General features: G+C 43.9%; 3 protein-coding genes across 6 annotated transcripts in view; 2 read left to right on the top strand and 1 right to left on the bottom strand.

Moving 5' to 3' along the window:
- The first annotated feature begins 429 nt into the window (after nt 1–429).
- Nucleotides 430–6,372, top strand: rbm12ba (RNA binding motif protein 12Ba). Its single transcript, XM_031853607.1, has 2 exons — nt 430–835; nt 1,026–6,372. The coding sequence occupies exon 2, from the start codon at nt 1,051–1,053 to the stop codon at nt 2,737–2,739; it is 1,689 nt and encodes a 562-aa protein (XP_031709467.1). The 5' UTR covers nt 430–835; nt 1,026–1,050; the 3' UTR covers nt 2,740–6,372.
- On the bottom strand, nt 3,284–8,888 carry LOC116386965 (uncharacterized). 3 transcript variants are annotated; one of them, XM_031853610.1, is made up of 12 exons: nt 8,783–8,888; nt 8,404–8,496; nt 7,160–7,190; nt 6,073–6,150; nt 5,831–5,970; nt 5,615–5,740; nt 4,983–5,028; nt 4,818–4,883; nt 4,330–4,730; nt 4,116–4,220; nt 3,792–3,894; nt 3,284–3,594 (listed from the first exon to the last, which is right to left on the bottom strand). In XM_031853610.1, exons 2-12 carry the CDS (start codon nt 8,476–8,478, stop codon nt 3,551–3,553), a joined length of 1,215 nt encoding a protein of 404 aa, XP_031709470.1. In that variant the 5' UTR covers nt 8,479–8,496; nt 8,783–8,888; the 3' UTR covers nt 3,284–3,550. The 3 variants fall into 3 exon arrangements, with proteins under 3 accessions (XP_031709470.1, XP_031709471.1, XP_031709472.1); XM_031853611.1 differs by having other exon boundaries at nt 4,330–4,721; XM_031853612.1 differs by lacking the exons at nt 7,160–7,190; nt 8,783–8,888 and having other exon boundaries at nt 8,404–8,486.
- Nucleotides 8,889–9,092: 204 nt separating this feature from the next.
- tex10 (testis expressed 10) overlaps nt 9,093–13,787 on the top strand; it is an 8,793-nt gene continuing 4,098 nt past the window's right edge. The window contains exons 1-10 of one of the 2 annotated variants that reach the window (XM_031853596.1): nt 9,093–9,155; nt 9,743–9,934; nt 10,038–10,225; nt 10,315–10,641; nt 10,734–10,946; nt 11,100–11,352; nt 11,435–11,547; nt 11,657–11,904; nt 12,039–12,174; nt 12,794–12,963. In XM_031853596.1, the coding sequence (XP_031709456.1) occupies nt 9,752–9,934; nt 10,038–10,225; nt 10,315–10,641; nt 10,734–10,946; nt 11,100–11,352; nt 11,435–11,547; nt 11,657–11,904; nt 12,039–12,174; nt 12,794–12,963 (1,831 nt within the window). In that variant the 5' untranslated portion in view covers nt 9,093–9,155; nt 9,743–9,751. Of the gene's footprint in view, nt 9,156–9,273; nt 9,415–9,742; nt 9,935–10,037; nt 10,226–10,314; nt 10,642–10,733; nt 10,947–11,099; nt 11,353–11,434; nt 11,548–11,656; nt 11,905–12,038; nt 12,175–12,793; nt 12,964–13,787 lie in introns of those variants that run through there. The other variant, XM_031853597.1, reaches the window with a different exon arrangement.

Below are 13,787 nucleotides of genomic sequence, written 5' to 3'. Positions count from 1 at the left end.
TGTCCCTGTCCTTTTTTCAGATGTTTGATCTGAGGGTTACATTTTTTTGAGGACTTATTACACATTTTTTTGTGGAGGGTATCAAGTAGAGTTGAGATCCCAGAAGCGCTGCCCTAAGTAAAAGGCATAAAGACTAAAACACCAGGCCAAAGAACACAGAGCCTATGATCAGAAAATGAAATACAACCTAAGAGTTGATTAATGTATCCATGTGTATTGTGAATTATTACGAAGTGATTTAATAACCATAATGTGATTATAATGATATTTCTGTCCAAAAAAAGCACTAGAAAATAGAAAACTGTTGAATGTGTCTATGACAAACACAACCTGTGTGGAAAGAGTGAAGTCATCGAGTTTACCAAATAAGGAAGTGTTCCTGTCAGTGTGCGTAATCTGATACATGCATGAAATCACCGGCAGCAGGGTGAGAGATGTGTAGAAGAGAGGAGGACTCAACTGGACAGGAAAGGACTCGGCTCAGAAATAAGTTAATGTACTGATCAGACTGTAATAAGTCGCTAAATGTCGTTTAATTTCTAATTCAGCCAGACACAGAAGTTACTTTTTAGAGAAGTATTGTCCTGACTGTGGCTCAGACTCCAGTCCTGTAGTTGGCGGTAATGTGCGTCACACATGTTGTCGAGAAAGTAAAAGGGGCGGGAGAGGGAAAAACCACAAAGTACGGCAAACGGCGCTCATTGCGCAGTTTGGACAAAGAAGAGAGCAGTGAGGTAAAAAGAGGAGAACTTCTCTTTCAGCATGTTGTCACGGCTAACTTGAGACATAACAGCAACCATAGTACTCGCAAAAAGATCAATTGTGGACATCTGTGGTGAGTATTTTTGCATCTTCGTCAGAGACAGGAAACTTTTTTTCAACATTTTGCCGGGCTCTCTTTCCCCTCCAGTGCTGCCGTTTGCCGCACGTGTGTTCTTTCCCTGCTTGATGTCTCGTGGTAAAACCTCAACATACTACTAACTTTGTTACTTTTGCATTTTTCACCATGGTGTCTTACTTTTCAGACGCCCCGTGGCCTGGTGTGAAAAAATGACCATAATCCTGCGATTGCAAGGCCTCGCTGTGAAGGCAGGTACTGAAGACATACGCACATTCTTTAAGGGCCTTCATATTCCTGAAGGTGGAGTGTACATCGTGGGAGGAAGCCTCAGAGAGGCTTTTATTGCGTTCACCACAGAGAGAGATGCCCAGCAAGCCATGCAGTACACTGAGAATTTCCTCAAAGGGTCTCTGGTGACTCTACACATAAGCAGCATGGCAGAGCTGGAGCAAAAACTAAAGTCATCGTTGAAGAGGCAGAAACCCTCCCCCATGCAGCCTACCGTGAAGCGACCGCATGCAGCTCCAGATGCAAATGCTCTACCTTTGAATGCACATCCTGTCAATCCAAATACTGCAAATCTGCCTCCTAAGTTTGATGTTACAAATCTACCACTCTTGAATGCACAATCAGTTGATTCCAAAACTGCCTTTCTTCTCGGGATTTGTACCGTCCTCCAAGGTCTCCATTCCTCCCTTCAAAGTGAAAACAGCGTTGCAGTGCCAAGTGTTGATTTTCCCAAGGCCGACGGCCCGGTTGTGTGCGATGAGACGAGGACACAAAAGCAAACTCTGGACTCGAGGCCAGGCTACGTCAGGCTCTTCGGTCTGCCGGCCTCCACGACTAAAGAGGACATCTGCCAGTTCTTCACGGGGCTGACGGTGCAGGAAGCCATAGTGAATGTGGAGCTGGGACGTGGCCACGGCTGCCTTGTGAAGTTCGCCAACACGCAGGATGAGTGTGGCGCTCTTCTCTTCAACCAACGGTCGCTGGGCACCATCTGTGTGGAGGTACGTGGAGCTACTGAGAAGATGTGGACCAATGCGGTGCAAGAATGTGAAACTGCTCTCGGAGTTGGGGAGAGAGTGACACCCGAGCAAAGCCCTCTCGGGGGAACTGTAAACCACAAACAAAAAAACACTTCTGCACCGCTGCTCAAGAGGAGAGCCGTCAACCAGTCGCCATCTGAAACACCAAAAAAGCCAAGATGTACTCCGACTATGGAGTACATTGTCATGGTCACTAATTTACCCAAAATCATGACCAAGACTGAAATAAAAGAATTGTTTGGATGTCCAAACATTGCACACAGAAATGTACAACATCTGCTTGACCTGGAAGGCAGCAGAACAGACACCGCCTTTCTGATTTTTAACCGCACTGAGGATTACGAGTATGCAATAAATCTCACTGGCTGCCACGTGGGCTCTGATACCATTAAGGTCTCATCAATCACAAAAAAAATGATGTGGGACACGATGGCCAAAACGCATCACAGAAATCTTAAGCAATGCCGGAAGACCGGCACGAAGAAGGAGGAACCGAATCAAGAGAGTAAAACAAATCCAGAAGAGACGCCAGACGAGACGCCAGAAGAGACGCTGAGCGAGACCCCGGACCCGGCAGCTAAGACGTGCCTGTTTGTCAGAAACATGCCCGCAGATGTACAGAAACGCCACATAAAGAGACTATTTAGTAAATACAAAGTGAGGGAGGATAATATCATCTCCCTGCATGACAGTGATGGCAAATGCATTGGTGAGGCCGTGGTTCAATTCAAATCTCAAAAGCTTGCTGCACTGGCTCAAAGGCACGATGGCCAAAAGTTCCTGGGGACAAAAGTGCTTCTCACTCCCATAAGTATGAAGCAGATGGAGGACATCTTGGGAGGAAGTTGAACATTGACGCTCAAATGCAGACGCTGGCCAAAGATGGATTCTTATTATCTTACCATCAAGTTTGTCTTTTAACTGTAATTCTGCTTGATTGCATCAACCAGCTGAGTTTGAGTTGTTTACCACTTTGGTGTTTTTTTAATTTTTTTTTTTTTATAACTATTGTTGAGCATTTCTTTACATTCCCTCTGTGACATTTCCATGTATTAAAAAAAATAAATGTTTAATTGTTGTATGTGATGTGACTATATACAGCTCTACATCTGCAACGTTGGAGCAGGATCTACTTTGAAACTGCAGACATCTATAATGAGATAGGATTAACTTCAACAACAGTCAACAGGAATTATTCAGACTCTTTGTAGTGTAATCTCGGGATGAAGTCATTTGATGCGTCCACTGAAACTTGCTCCACCAGTAGATAAGTGTCTCAAACACTTCTGGGATTACATTCGGAACGTATTGGGGAATCCCCCATTATTCTCTATACAGCATGGGAACTGAAGAATGTTTTTAGTAGTTTGATTGAATGGACTTCAAAAACGCATAATTTCTCCATTTCTTTTAATACAACAGGGCTTTGGGAAATGAACAATGGTCAATCACGTAAGTTCAGTTAAAGCTGCTGAAAACATGCACGAGTAATTCTGTGTAAAACTTTCCAAGTAATAAATCCCATTCTAACAAAGTTAAAACCATAAAAAAAAAGAAACTATGCATCTACACAAACATTTACACAAAATCAAAGTTTGACTCCTGCACAGTCTGATGCGGCCAGAGGGATGAGAAGACTGAGGTGTCACATCTTGGATTGTCATTTGTAATACCTGCTGGGACCATCAGAGTACCTGTTTGGACCTGCAGAGAGACAATATGCCAAAAACAATATGAACATAGAAAGATGCTTCACGTACATTTTGTCTACCGTGTCATTTCAAGAATGAGCAACAGTGATTTCTTTGTCTTAGAGTCAACATACAATATCACAACCTTCCACATTTGAATCACGGATGCATCAAATGGAAAGGTCGACGGGAGACTTTGTGCTTACATACCCAGGAGACTGCTAGAAGGGAATCGGTCGCTGCTGCTGAACATTCTGGGGGTGGTAGAGGAGAAGCTTGTGGAGCTCATTGACATGGTGTTCAGACTAGAACCCTGAGGAGGAAGTGAAGACAGAAAATGTATGAGAACACAATGCACATGTTGCCAAATACACTTTTACTTGTGTCAATCAACTAATGAGATAATTCAACAACTGAGAAATCCGGGCACATGCAAATCTGGTTTTCTGAGCTAGATCAAATGAAAAGATGTATCTTTAACACTTGGTTTTAAATATGAGAACAGGGCTGTGTGAGTAAAAACAAGCTCCATACCCTCGATACGCTTCTCAGTCTGTACTCCATCAGCACATCTGTCAGCTTCTGTGTCACCTTCAGCACCAGCTGTGCGTCATTCTCGTTCTCTATCCGGAAGGAATCCTAAAAATACATTAAAAAAAGTTACTATATGTTTCAATACAAAGATTGAATAAAACAGCATTGACACATTAGCTAAGCTGTGGAGGAACCTGAGGAATGGGACACGTACCAGGTAAGTGAGTAGTGTATTAGAGCGGCTGCTACTGTCTGGAGCTGCTCCCATCAAGCCTGGCCTCTCCAGTGGTTTGTCCACTGGTCTGTCCAATAAGCCACTCCGGTACCCATCAGTATGCGTCCTGCCTGGGTCCTCGAGGAGTCCTCTCCTTCCATAGCCATCTCTTCCACCGCCTGATCCAAAACCATCTCCAGTCCCAGCTGGGTGATGACCCATACCATCTGGGAAAGGCCTTCGATCCATATCACAGCCAAGGGAATCTTGCCTGGTCGGATAATCAAAGCCACTGAAGTCGGGCTCCCCGTAGTCTCCCCCTGGATAGTCAGAGAGAAGACCACCCTGAGAAGGAAAATCCCCTGGAAACCTCGGGTCAGAGAACCTGGGACCTGAGAGAGCTGTTACATTTAAATACAGTTATTCATTAGAAAAACAGCACACGTGCACAGCGTTACATAGATTATGCTTGAATGATAAGGACTCACCAAAGGGTGGTCCCTTGGGTCCCATCCCTGGTGCTGTTGGAGGAATAAATTTAGGAACAGCAGTACCTGTGAGAGAGGAAAGGACATGAGAGACGTTCACAACTTCGGTTACCGACCAACAGGAAATACTTTGTTGCTGAACTATTTCACAGCAGAGTAACTTACGGAGTCCTTTGAAAGCAGGTACTTCACAGGGCTCCTTCAGAATCACCTGAAGGTCACAAAAGGAAAGACAAAGGTCAAATCCACAATCATACTGTATGAAATAAGTAAACCTACCGCTCAAATATAAACATAGGACATTGATGACATTGATTGATAGATAGGACTGCTCGACTGCAGTACTACATCCTGGCTCCGAGCTCGAAGTAACGCTGATCTTCATAGCCTCAGTGAAGGCAGGGCTGTAACACAGGAACACCTGTGGCCCTCGTCTAATGAGACCTTAGTGTTGAGTTTGGACGAAAAATCGCATGTAGGGGAGATTTAACGTCTGGTGGGGCTTGGTGGGAATTTAACCCAAATCAGGCTGCTGACTACCATGCAGGCCCAACTCCCAACCGCATGGGGAAGTCCCAACACCTCGCAATCGTTGAGATGGAAGATAAACTGTATTAATTAATGCTGTGATAACTTTAGAGTTGTTTAGTTTAGATGTGTTTAGATTTCATCTTCTCACCAGTACTTTACAATAGACATTAGTTTCCAATGATCATTATAAGCAATAAAATCTATGCCCAGGAGGATGAAACAAGACTTCTCTGCCATTGCTGCAGTGATATGTGTCTAACTCTCACCTTGAGTTGCCCTCTTCCCTCGGACTTCTCCACCGCAGCAGAAATTTCTTTAATTGCCTTCCTTACAACGGGGTCTTTGATGGCCTCTTCCTCTTCATGTACAACCTTCTCAGGATGGACCTTTTTCTGTGTACAAGGCAGAGAAATGTTCGAATAGTACAAATCATTTTGCCACATCAAGCCTTTGATGCAGATTAAGAAACCAGCAATACTCACCAAGTATCTGAAGCTGTGTTTCCAGCCTCTTACGTGGGCGAGCATATCATGCTGCAGGCGGGAGACGGCACAGAGTTTGCACTGGTAGTGTGGTGGGACGGATTTACTCGGGCTGCGGTACTCCCATACATACTGAAGACCTGTAGACATGTGACGTTCATTGATTATGGGAATTATATTCCAGTCACAAAGGGAAGGAGGTAAAGTAGAATTATGTGAGGGGAAATAGGCCTTCTGCTTACCAATGACACACTCGGTGACTGCCTTCAAAAGTTTGCTGAGAGAGGGCATGGTCTGGATAGATGCCCCTTTGGAGAATACTGGAATAAACAACCGCGGTCAACACAGAGCAAAAGCTTTATAATGATCCACAACTGAGATGACAAGGCTTGTGTCCGAAACACTACTACACAAACCTGTGATAGAAATAATCATGGTTGAGAAGACACTGAAGTAAAGACATTGTGTTGTGTTCTTGCACTACCTGCAGTGTCTGGGGATGACCAGTGAATTTCATTCTCTCTAGATGAACTGAACAACCATTAGAAACCCAAACTCATGTGTGCTTTTGAAGCCCGGGGGGGGAAGAACGGGAACAGCAGTTCTTGGCTAACCCCCATGTAGGCCCAAAGTGGGCTGCAAGACACCAGCTCCCATCATGCATTGGCTCTCACTGTGTCCAACCACAGGAGAGTCACCTCTGTGTAGCGCCAATGAAGCAGGTCAAGTGCGAACACATAATAAAATCCTGTATTATCTGAAAAAACTATAGTTACTCTGATTAATTAATAATGTATTACAACAAATTATATTTCAAGCCAGTGTAGCACAGGCATCTGAATAAAAAATGATTACTGCATTCAGCAGTGTTAAATATTTAACGGTGGGAAAAAAAAACAAAAACAAAAAAACATCCCAGCACAAAAACTGTATTAAATCTTCATCACCAACCATCAGATGTGCCGCTGCTTTAAGACCATTTGTAGGTGTCCCGATGGACTAGTGGAGCTTATGGTGCTGGTCTTTAATGTAGCAACATCTTAGGAGAATGGGTTGAAATTTCTAAGATTGTTCAGTATATTTCTTGTGTTGAAAACATTCTAAAATAGTAAAATTGTGGCAAGATATTGCAAATTGCTTTAAAGACTATTTTCTGCAGTGGTGATTTCCACAGACCAGCGCTATGGATAGCACCACAACAGTCCCCGTTTCTGAGAGTGTGAGTCTCAAAGAGTGGTGAACATGCCACCATCACCCATGACACGAAGCAGGGAAATCAAGATTTCAAGCTTCAACTCTCAGCACTGGCACCGTGTATAAAGGACTTACCTATATCAGCAGAATGCTGCGGCTGCTTTCTCTGTCAATGGAGGGAATAAACCCACATGAAGGAGAGAGACACATACAGGCATTAGTGACAGGATGACACTTGGCAGAGGACTGAACTCCTCGTCCATGTCCGCCACAATATATATGCCATCGCGCCATGACCTCTGCATCAAGCAGTGGCAGTCAAAGAGACAAGTGTGTACATGGAATTCAAGTCAAGTAGTCTTGGGATCAGTCTAAACGTTTTTTCCAGGAGAATGCAATTGAGATGTTGCACCAAGTCTTTGTTTTTCTTCCATTGTGTATTGTGGTCTTACACCAAGTGTGGTGTGTTTGGGAGCCGCCTAAATCGAAGTTTGACTGACTAAAATTGCAAACACACATGATCTGACAACCAAACATTGACCTCCTTTTCAGGAGGAGCAAAGGGAGGGTGAGGTAGTTCCTTCAACATTTTGTGGCCTGGATTTAGGTTCATCTCTTGCTACTATCACGGCAGTTACTCATCCTGAGACAACATGAATTTCACAAGGGAAATTCAAAATGCTGCATGTGGCTCATAAAAGAAAAATATCTGTAATCTGTGTTAAATGTAATTAACTTTTAATCAATAGTAATGCGTGTAGTAATCGCAGCAGCAATAGTCTGCATTGCAGCTGATTTAAATTTTATGTAATTGCTTTCAAAACAAATATTTGTCAGAGGGTCCCTCCAGGAGTCTTTTTGGTTGTGGACGTGACAGCACTCAGGTGTAAAAACTGAGTAGCCATTAGACATTGGTTCAGAGAACCCAGGTCACATCCCACATACAACTAAATGTGGAATCTGAGAAAAAGTGTAAACTTTAAAATCAGTTTCAGAACCCTGCAGAAATGTTTGCATTGTGAAGCCAACGAAGTGGACTTAACAAAGCGGGTGCAAAGAAATTCCTTTAAAACCACAACAGTGATGACACTGGCCACAGATGTGAGGCCCAGACCACTGAGTGAAGGTCTTCATACACCAGAGTGCAAAAAACACACAATCCTGAGAGCACAATGGCTGGCACCAAGTCCACGTGCCAAAGGACTGCTGCTGCTGCCGCCTGACTCTCCATCAGGCATCAACACAGCCAGACAGTGTACAACAAAGATCAAAAGGAACTCATGTTTCCTTCATGAGCGCTCAGCATTACACATGTGAGGAGATACGAGTGTATTTGTTTGCGCTGTTATTAGCTGTGTACATGTTATTGTGATACTTACCCTGGGATTTCTCTTCTGATTTGACTGCGGCCCATTTTTATGTGCAAGCTGGTTGACTGAAGCTTGATCCTCCATTTCCTCAGTTTCTCTCGTCTGTGGGACAAAGAAGGCGATCGCATCAAAAACATTCATAGACAAATAATTTTCAACGCAGAGACACGCGCTCGTGAGTCGTTATTGAGTTATGATCTATGTTGTTTTATCCGAGCATATTCGTTTTTATATGTTGTTTTGTTTCATCTCAGGCCCAGCCGAGCCTTAATTTGCCCGCTTCTTGACAACATTACGCTAGTTCCGAACAATATCTCAGCAAATCCAAACAACAAAGACCACAAGTATCTCCACTAGTTCAACAGAAAGGCACTAGTACCTAACTTACCAGAGTTATTTAATGCAAACTACGAGTTCCTCGAAGCAAACGATCGGCAGTACAGGAACAGCGATACGATGTTAGAATAAACACAATTTCCAAGCCCAGAGCTGCTTCCGAGATAATAGGTAGCGGTGGTTATTGCCTGTCTAAAAAAGACACCATTTAACTGTTTTAACTTCTCGCTTTACAACAAAACTCTCAAACATGAATATGTCACATTGCCAAGCTATTTAAAATTACATAATTTATAATTACAGTGTTTATTTTATCCATTAATGATTATAATGTTTCTAAGGCACTTGTGAGGACAACTAGATATTACGTTCGTTTTGTGTGCCAGGGCTTACCGTTACACCTTGCTGGAGAGAAATTTAACCAGGTATTGAAACGTTTATATTTCTCATGACACTTGGGGACAACTTTTGTATTTGATTAACTCCAATGACAAGTATGTGCTTGAAATACTGCTGGGGCATCTAAGAAAACGTATATGGGGTCCACGTCACACGTTTTATATCGTTAGCTCCGGTACACTGAGAGGACCCGAGGGATCAACACGAGATTGAAAACAGAACATTTTCTTTTCATACGTGTTGATAATTGATAGCAGGGGGCTACTATTTACCGATATACACCGAGTGAGTGTTTGGTGCTGTGTAAACCTATCACGGTAGTGACCGAGTCTTTTTTCAATTGGTAGACATGAAGAACTGTCATGTATGATGTATAGTTAGCTACAAGCTAGCTACCTCAAGTTAGCTGACGTTAACGCAGGTGCCGCACCGTTATGATTTAAACGCTCCCATAGTCTGACTATTTGTACTGTGGGTTTGTACAGACTGTGCCACAAAATGTATTTTTGAATGCTATAGCTGTCTGTACCAAACGTATGGAAGTGGTTCTGTATGGTTCTTACTGAAATCAATGCACTCACTCCCATCATCTCACGTGCATGCCTGGTTACAGACTGCAGCGATGAAGTCCAAGAAGAAGAAGAGACAGGATGACTTCCAGAAGGTCAAGTTAAAGGTGGGGAAGACGAAGCCCAAAGCTGATAATGCCACCAACACCAACTTCCGCTCAAAGGGAATTAATATAACCGAACAGCTGAAGAGAGACACAAGTGGCCCCACCACGCACAGACACCTTGGTATCAATGTAAGCTCTTTACCTGTCGACCAACACATTCTTTCACGACACATTCATTTTTGGAATGCTTTTCATTTCTCTGCTTTGTCTCTCTTTCCTTCTACTGCTCCAGGACCTCCTGTCTCAGCTCCACCATTACAGTGCCAATATAAAACACAGTGCCTTGTTGGGTTTGAAAGAGTTGCTGTCGCTCAATCCGTCTCTGTTGGAGCAGCATCTGTCTCGCCTGCTTTCTGAAGTGGCAGCTGTTTTCACAGACAAGGATGGCAACGTTCGTGTGGCAGCTACTCGTGTGCTCAGGTTAGCGAAGCAACAGTGATTGAGGAATACAACATTAAAGTGTTTTTCTTTTAATATATATCATGGGCTTAACTGTGAAATTGTTCCAGGTTCATTGCACAGTCTGTGCCTGCAGAACGAGTGGCTCCATTTTACCCCGTCCTCAGTGCCCACCTATCTTGCGCCATGACCCACATCGAGGCAAGCATTCAGGAGGACGCCATGAAGATCCTGGATGTGTTGCTGGAACACTACGCTGCTCTGCTAGCAGCACGGCCTGCGGTACTCATCACTAACTTCCTAGAGTTGATCTCTCACAGACAAAGCAGTGGAGGAGCCAACAAGGCCCAGGATGCTAAGGGATGGACCTGGGCACTGTCAGTCAACCCTAGCAGGGCTGTGACTAGTCAGCAGTGGCGGCTCTCTGTGCTCCTCAGGTATTGAGGCCATGTGCGCACAGACTCTAAAGAATTTAGTGAAATCAAAGTTCTAGCTGCTAATGCTTTGGTTTGTGTCATTTGTATTTCAGGCTTGGACGCTTTCTGCAGGCAGTAGTTGAGGAAAGACCGGTGGAGGAAAGTGATATTTTTATCCCAACTGAAGGAGCATTTGGCCCCAGTGGAGAGGGCAAGCTTACACCTCTGTATCTCAACTGGGAAGAACTCACCTACAGCAAGGTTGGAGTGAAGGTGTATGAGCATTCTGGGGCCAAACCAACCCCCCAGTCCACCTTTAGACTCAGGTACAACAACACAAACTCCTGTTACCATCAAGGAATAGGAAACGGAAACAGAATTTATATGACATAATAAATAAATAAACTTTTTTCCAGTTGATTTTAAACTATTAGATTTCATCTTAATCCTATTCTTTATTTTATTCTATCTCTGTGTAGAGCGGAGGTGAACCATGGACCCACGGTGAGTGAGGATCTGGACTCAGCTGAGGCTGTTCAGAGCTTTGCAGCCACAATGGTGCCTCTTCTGCTTGAAGTGTGGGTAGAAGCCAGCACCAGTGACTGTCCCTGGAACTCCACTGAGGGCGCTCACCTGCTCGGCCTAGATGCCATGTCGGTAATGTTCCAGGTTTTGTCTATTCTGCAAATGGTGAGAAAACTGGCACCGCGGAGGGAGCACCAGGAGGCACTGGTGAGACGAGGAGAGGAGAAGCATCACACGGTAGTATTCTGTACTAGAAAAGGTTTACTAAAAATGCCTTGTCTTTGAGTAGGATGCATGGTTCTACAAAGAATACCTCCGAGATTTCAAGCAGCACTTCATGAAAAACTTTCCCTATGGTTCTCGGGACACACCAAAACATAGAAAGAAGGTGGATCTCAAAAGGCAAGTAATATTATCATTGCATAAACTACCCAGGATCTGTAATCATAACTTCTGTTATGAAGACTTTTACTCGCTCAAACGACTGTAATCCCTCGGCACTTTCTTTTAGGAGTAAGCAGACTGCAGCCGTCCCAGGATTGACAGTGGAGCCTCTGGCCCTAAACATCACACTGTGCCAAGTCATGGTGTCCCTCAGCCAGAGGCAAGGACTCGGCCGAGAGACGGATGGAGACTGGCTGACACCTCTCAGGACGTTTGTCCGAGACACTCTGGGCAGCGGAGTGAAACTGAGCTACAGGCAGCTCCACATGCTGCTGGGTACTGTGTGGAAGATGGTGTTCACACAGAGAAGCACAAGTAAGCGTGTGTCTGATATTTGTAACATAAAAGTATGAATGGGTTGGTTTCCAGATACTAGTTGGTGAACTAGAATATATATTTTAACGTCATTTTAACATTAATGTTTGTATGTACGTTTTGAATTTGTGCAGCAGTGACAGAGGATCTGTTGGCAGCGGTGTATGTCTACTATAAGCAGAGACACCTGACTCTACAGACACGATCGCTGCTGCTGTCGTTTTACAGCAAGCTCTACCTGCAGGAGCAAGGAAATACACACATAGCGAGGTAACCTCAGTCATTGTTGTTCAACCTGTGGGAGATCAAACTGGGGACTTACAATGCTTGTACACAGCTAACACAGCAATAGCTCCGTATTAAATTAGATTTTCATGAATTGAAACCCAACTTGTAGGAGAAAACACAATATCCTGTCACGATGGCATGATGGTCTTGCAGTGCCAGACTACAACATCTCACAACCTCAGCTTTTGTGCATTACAAGCACAGACCAGTGACTGTTTATGAGGCAATTTTGTTCATCCAGTCAAATACATGAAGGGTTAATGAGGATCATGTGTTGTATAGTCTACATGAAATAATGTCTTACTCAAGCTAATTCATCCAGGGCTGTGCCCTTGCTTAAGACTTGTATAATAAGTGGACGGCAAAGATATTTTTCCACTTGGCTTTTGAAGCACTGCGCTCTAATATTCTTTATTTTTAAACATTTTTACACTATTTGTCTGTACAACAATTGACCTCTGGAGTCCCAAATAAAAATTCCAAAGATTCCAAACCTTCCACTGTGCCTTTGTATAACCAGACACGTCGTTCCTAACTGTAACTCTGGCTGCCTTTGGTTGATGTGCGCCTGTATGTTCTCCCTCCCTCTGTCTCTCTGAAGGAGTAAGGTGCTGTGTCGTTGGTTGGCATCTCTTCCTGTGCAGTTGTCCCAGCTGGGCCAGCGTAACCCAGCTCTCTCTGCACGACTCATCCTCTCAATCCAGGCTGCCGCCTCTCGAAAACACAAAGACCTGCTCAACAGTCTGCAAACACACGCCTGCATGCTCTATGGTACGCACACTCAATTAGAGGGACCAACAAAGGGTCAATGATCATAGAAGGTTTTGTGATATCAAATAGAATTAATAATATGAGATAGAATTATCAGATTTATATCACAGCCGTGCCTGAAAAGCAGACATCACCAACTCACATAGGACAGAAAACTGTAGATGTTTTTGATTTGAAACTTGTTGCAGTAAAAGTAGGCTGGATGTTTTTTTATTTCCACTACTGAATTCCTGAAAAATAATAGAATTCTTACTTGTGAAAAATACATTTAAATTCCCATACACAGTAAATACAATACAGAATGCAACAACGATGGTCACAGTACCAAAGACAAAACTGTTACCATGCCAGGAGAATAATGAACCACATGTTACAGCGTACTTTCTCTAGGAGGCGGTGTAGCTCCATGTTTCCCACCACAGACAACTTTGTGAAACTGAACTAGGAGCAGACATGGAAGGTGGTAACAAGCCCGGACATAGCCACCGCTCTGAGGGTGTTAGGTTGTTTTGTGACGGGGGGGGGGGGGGGGGGCGTGAGAGGAGGGGTTCGGATAAAAAACTGCCGCAGAGCCAGCAATTCACTATCACAAGACTCCTTTTGTCCGAGGGCTTCTGACATCAGCATGTGCGTCAGAGACGGACAGACATAACACCACACACACACATTATCTGAGCCCTCACTGTCGTGGCTCTGCCCGTCTGTCCCTTTTTTTTACTAGTTCAAACAGTCTAGTTTTCCGGGTATCTCTTTAATTTTCTTGTTCATTTTCTTCATCTTATATCCCCAGAGTCCATTGCTGTTTCTAAGTAATTACATGTGAA

Source organism: Anarrhichthys ocellatus, unplaced genomic scaffold (genome assembly GCF_004355925.1).
Source record: "Anarrhichthys ocellatus isolate YVR2014 unplaced genomic scaffold, GSC_Weel_1.0 scaffold13, whole genome shotgun sequence".
In the NCBI taxonomy this organism is placed as follows: Eukaryota; Metazoa; Chordata; class Actinopteri; order Perciformes; family Anarhichadidae; genus Anarrhichthys; species Anarrhichthys ocellatus.
The sequence above is the reverse complement of the archived record's forward strand: the minus strand, read 5'-3'. Positions and strand labels throughout refer to the sequence as shown.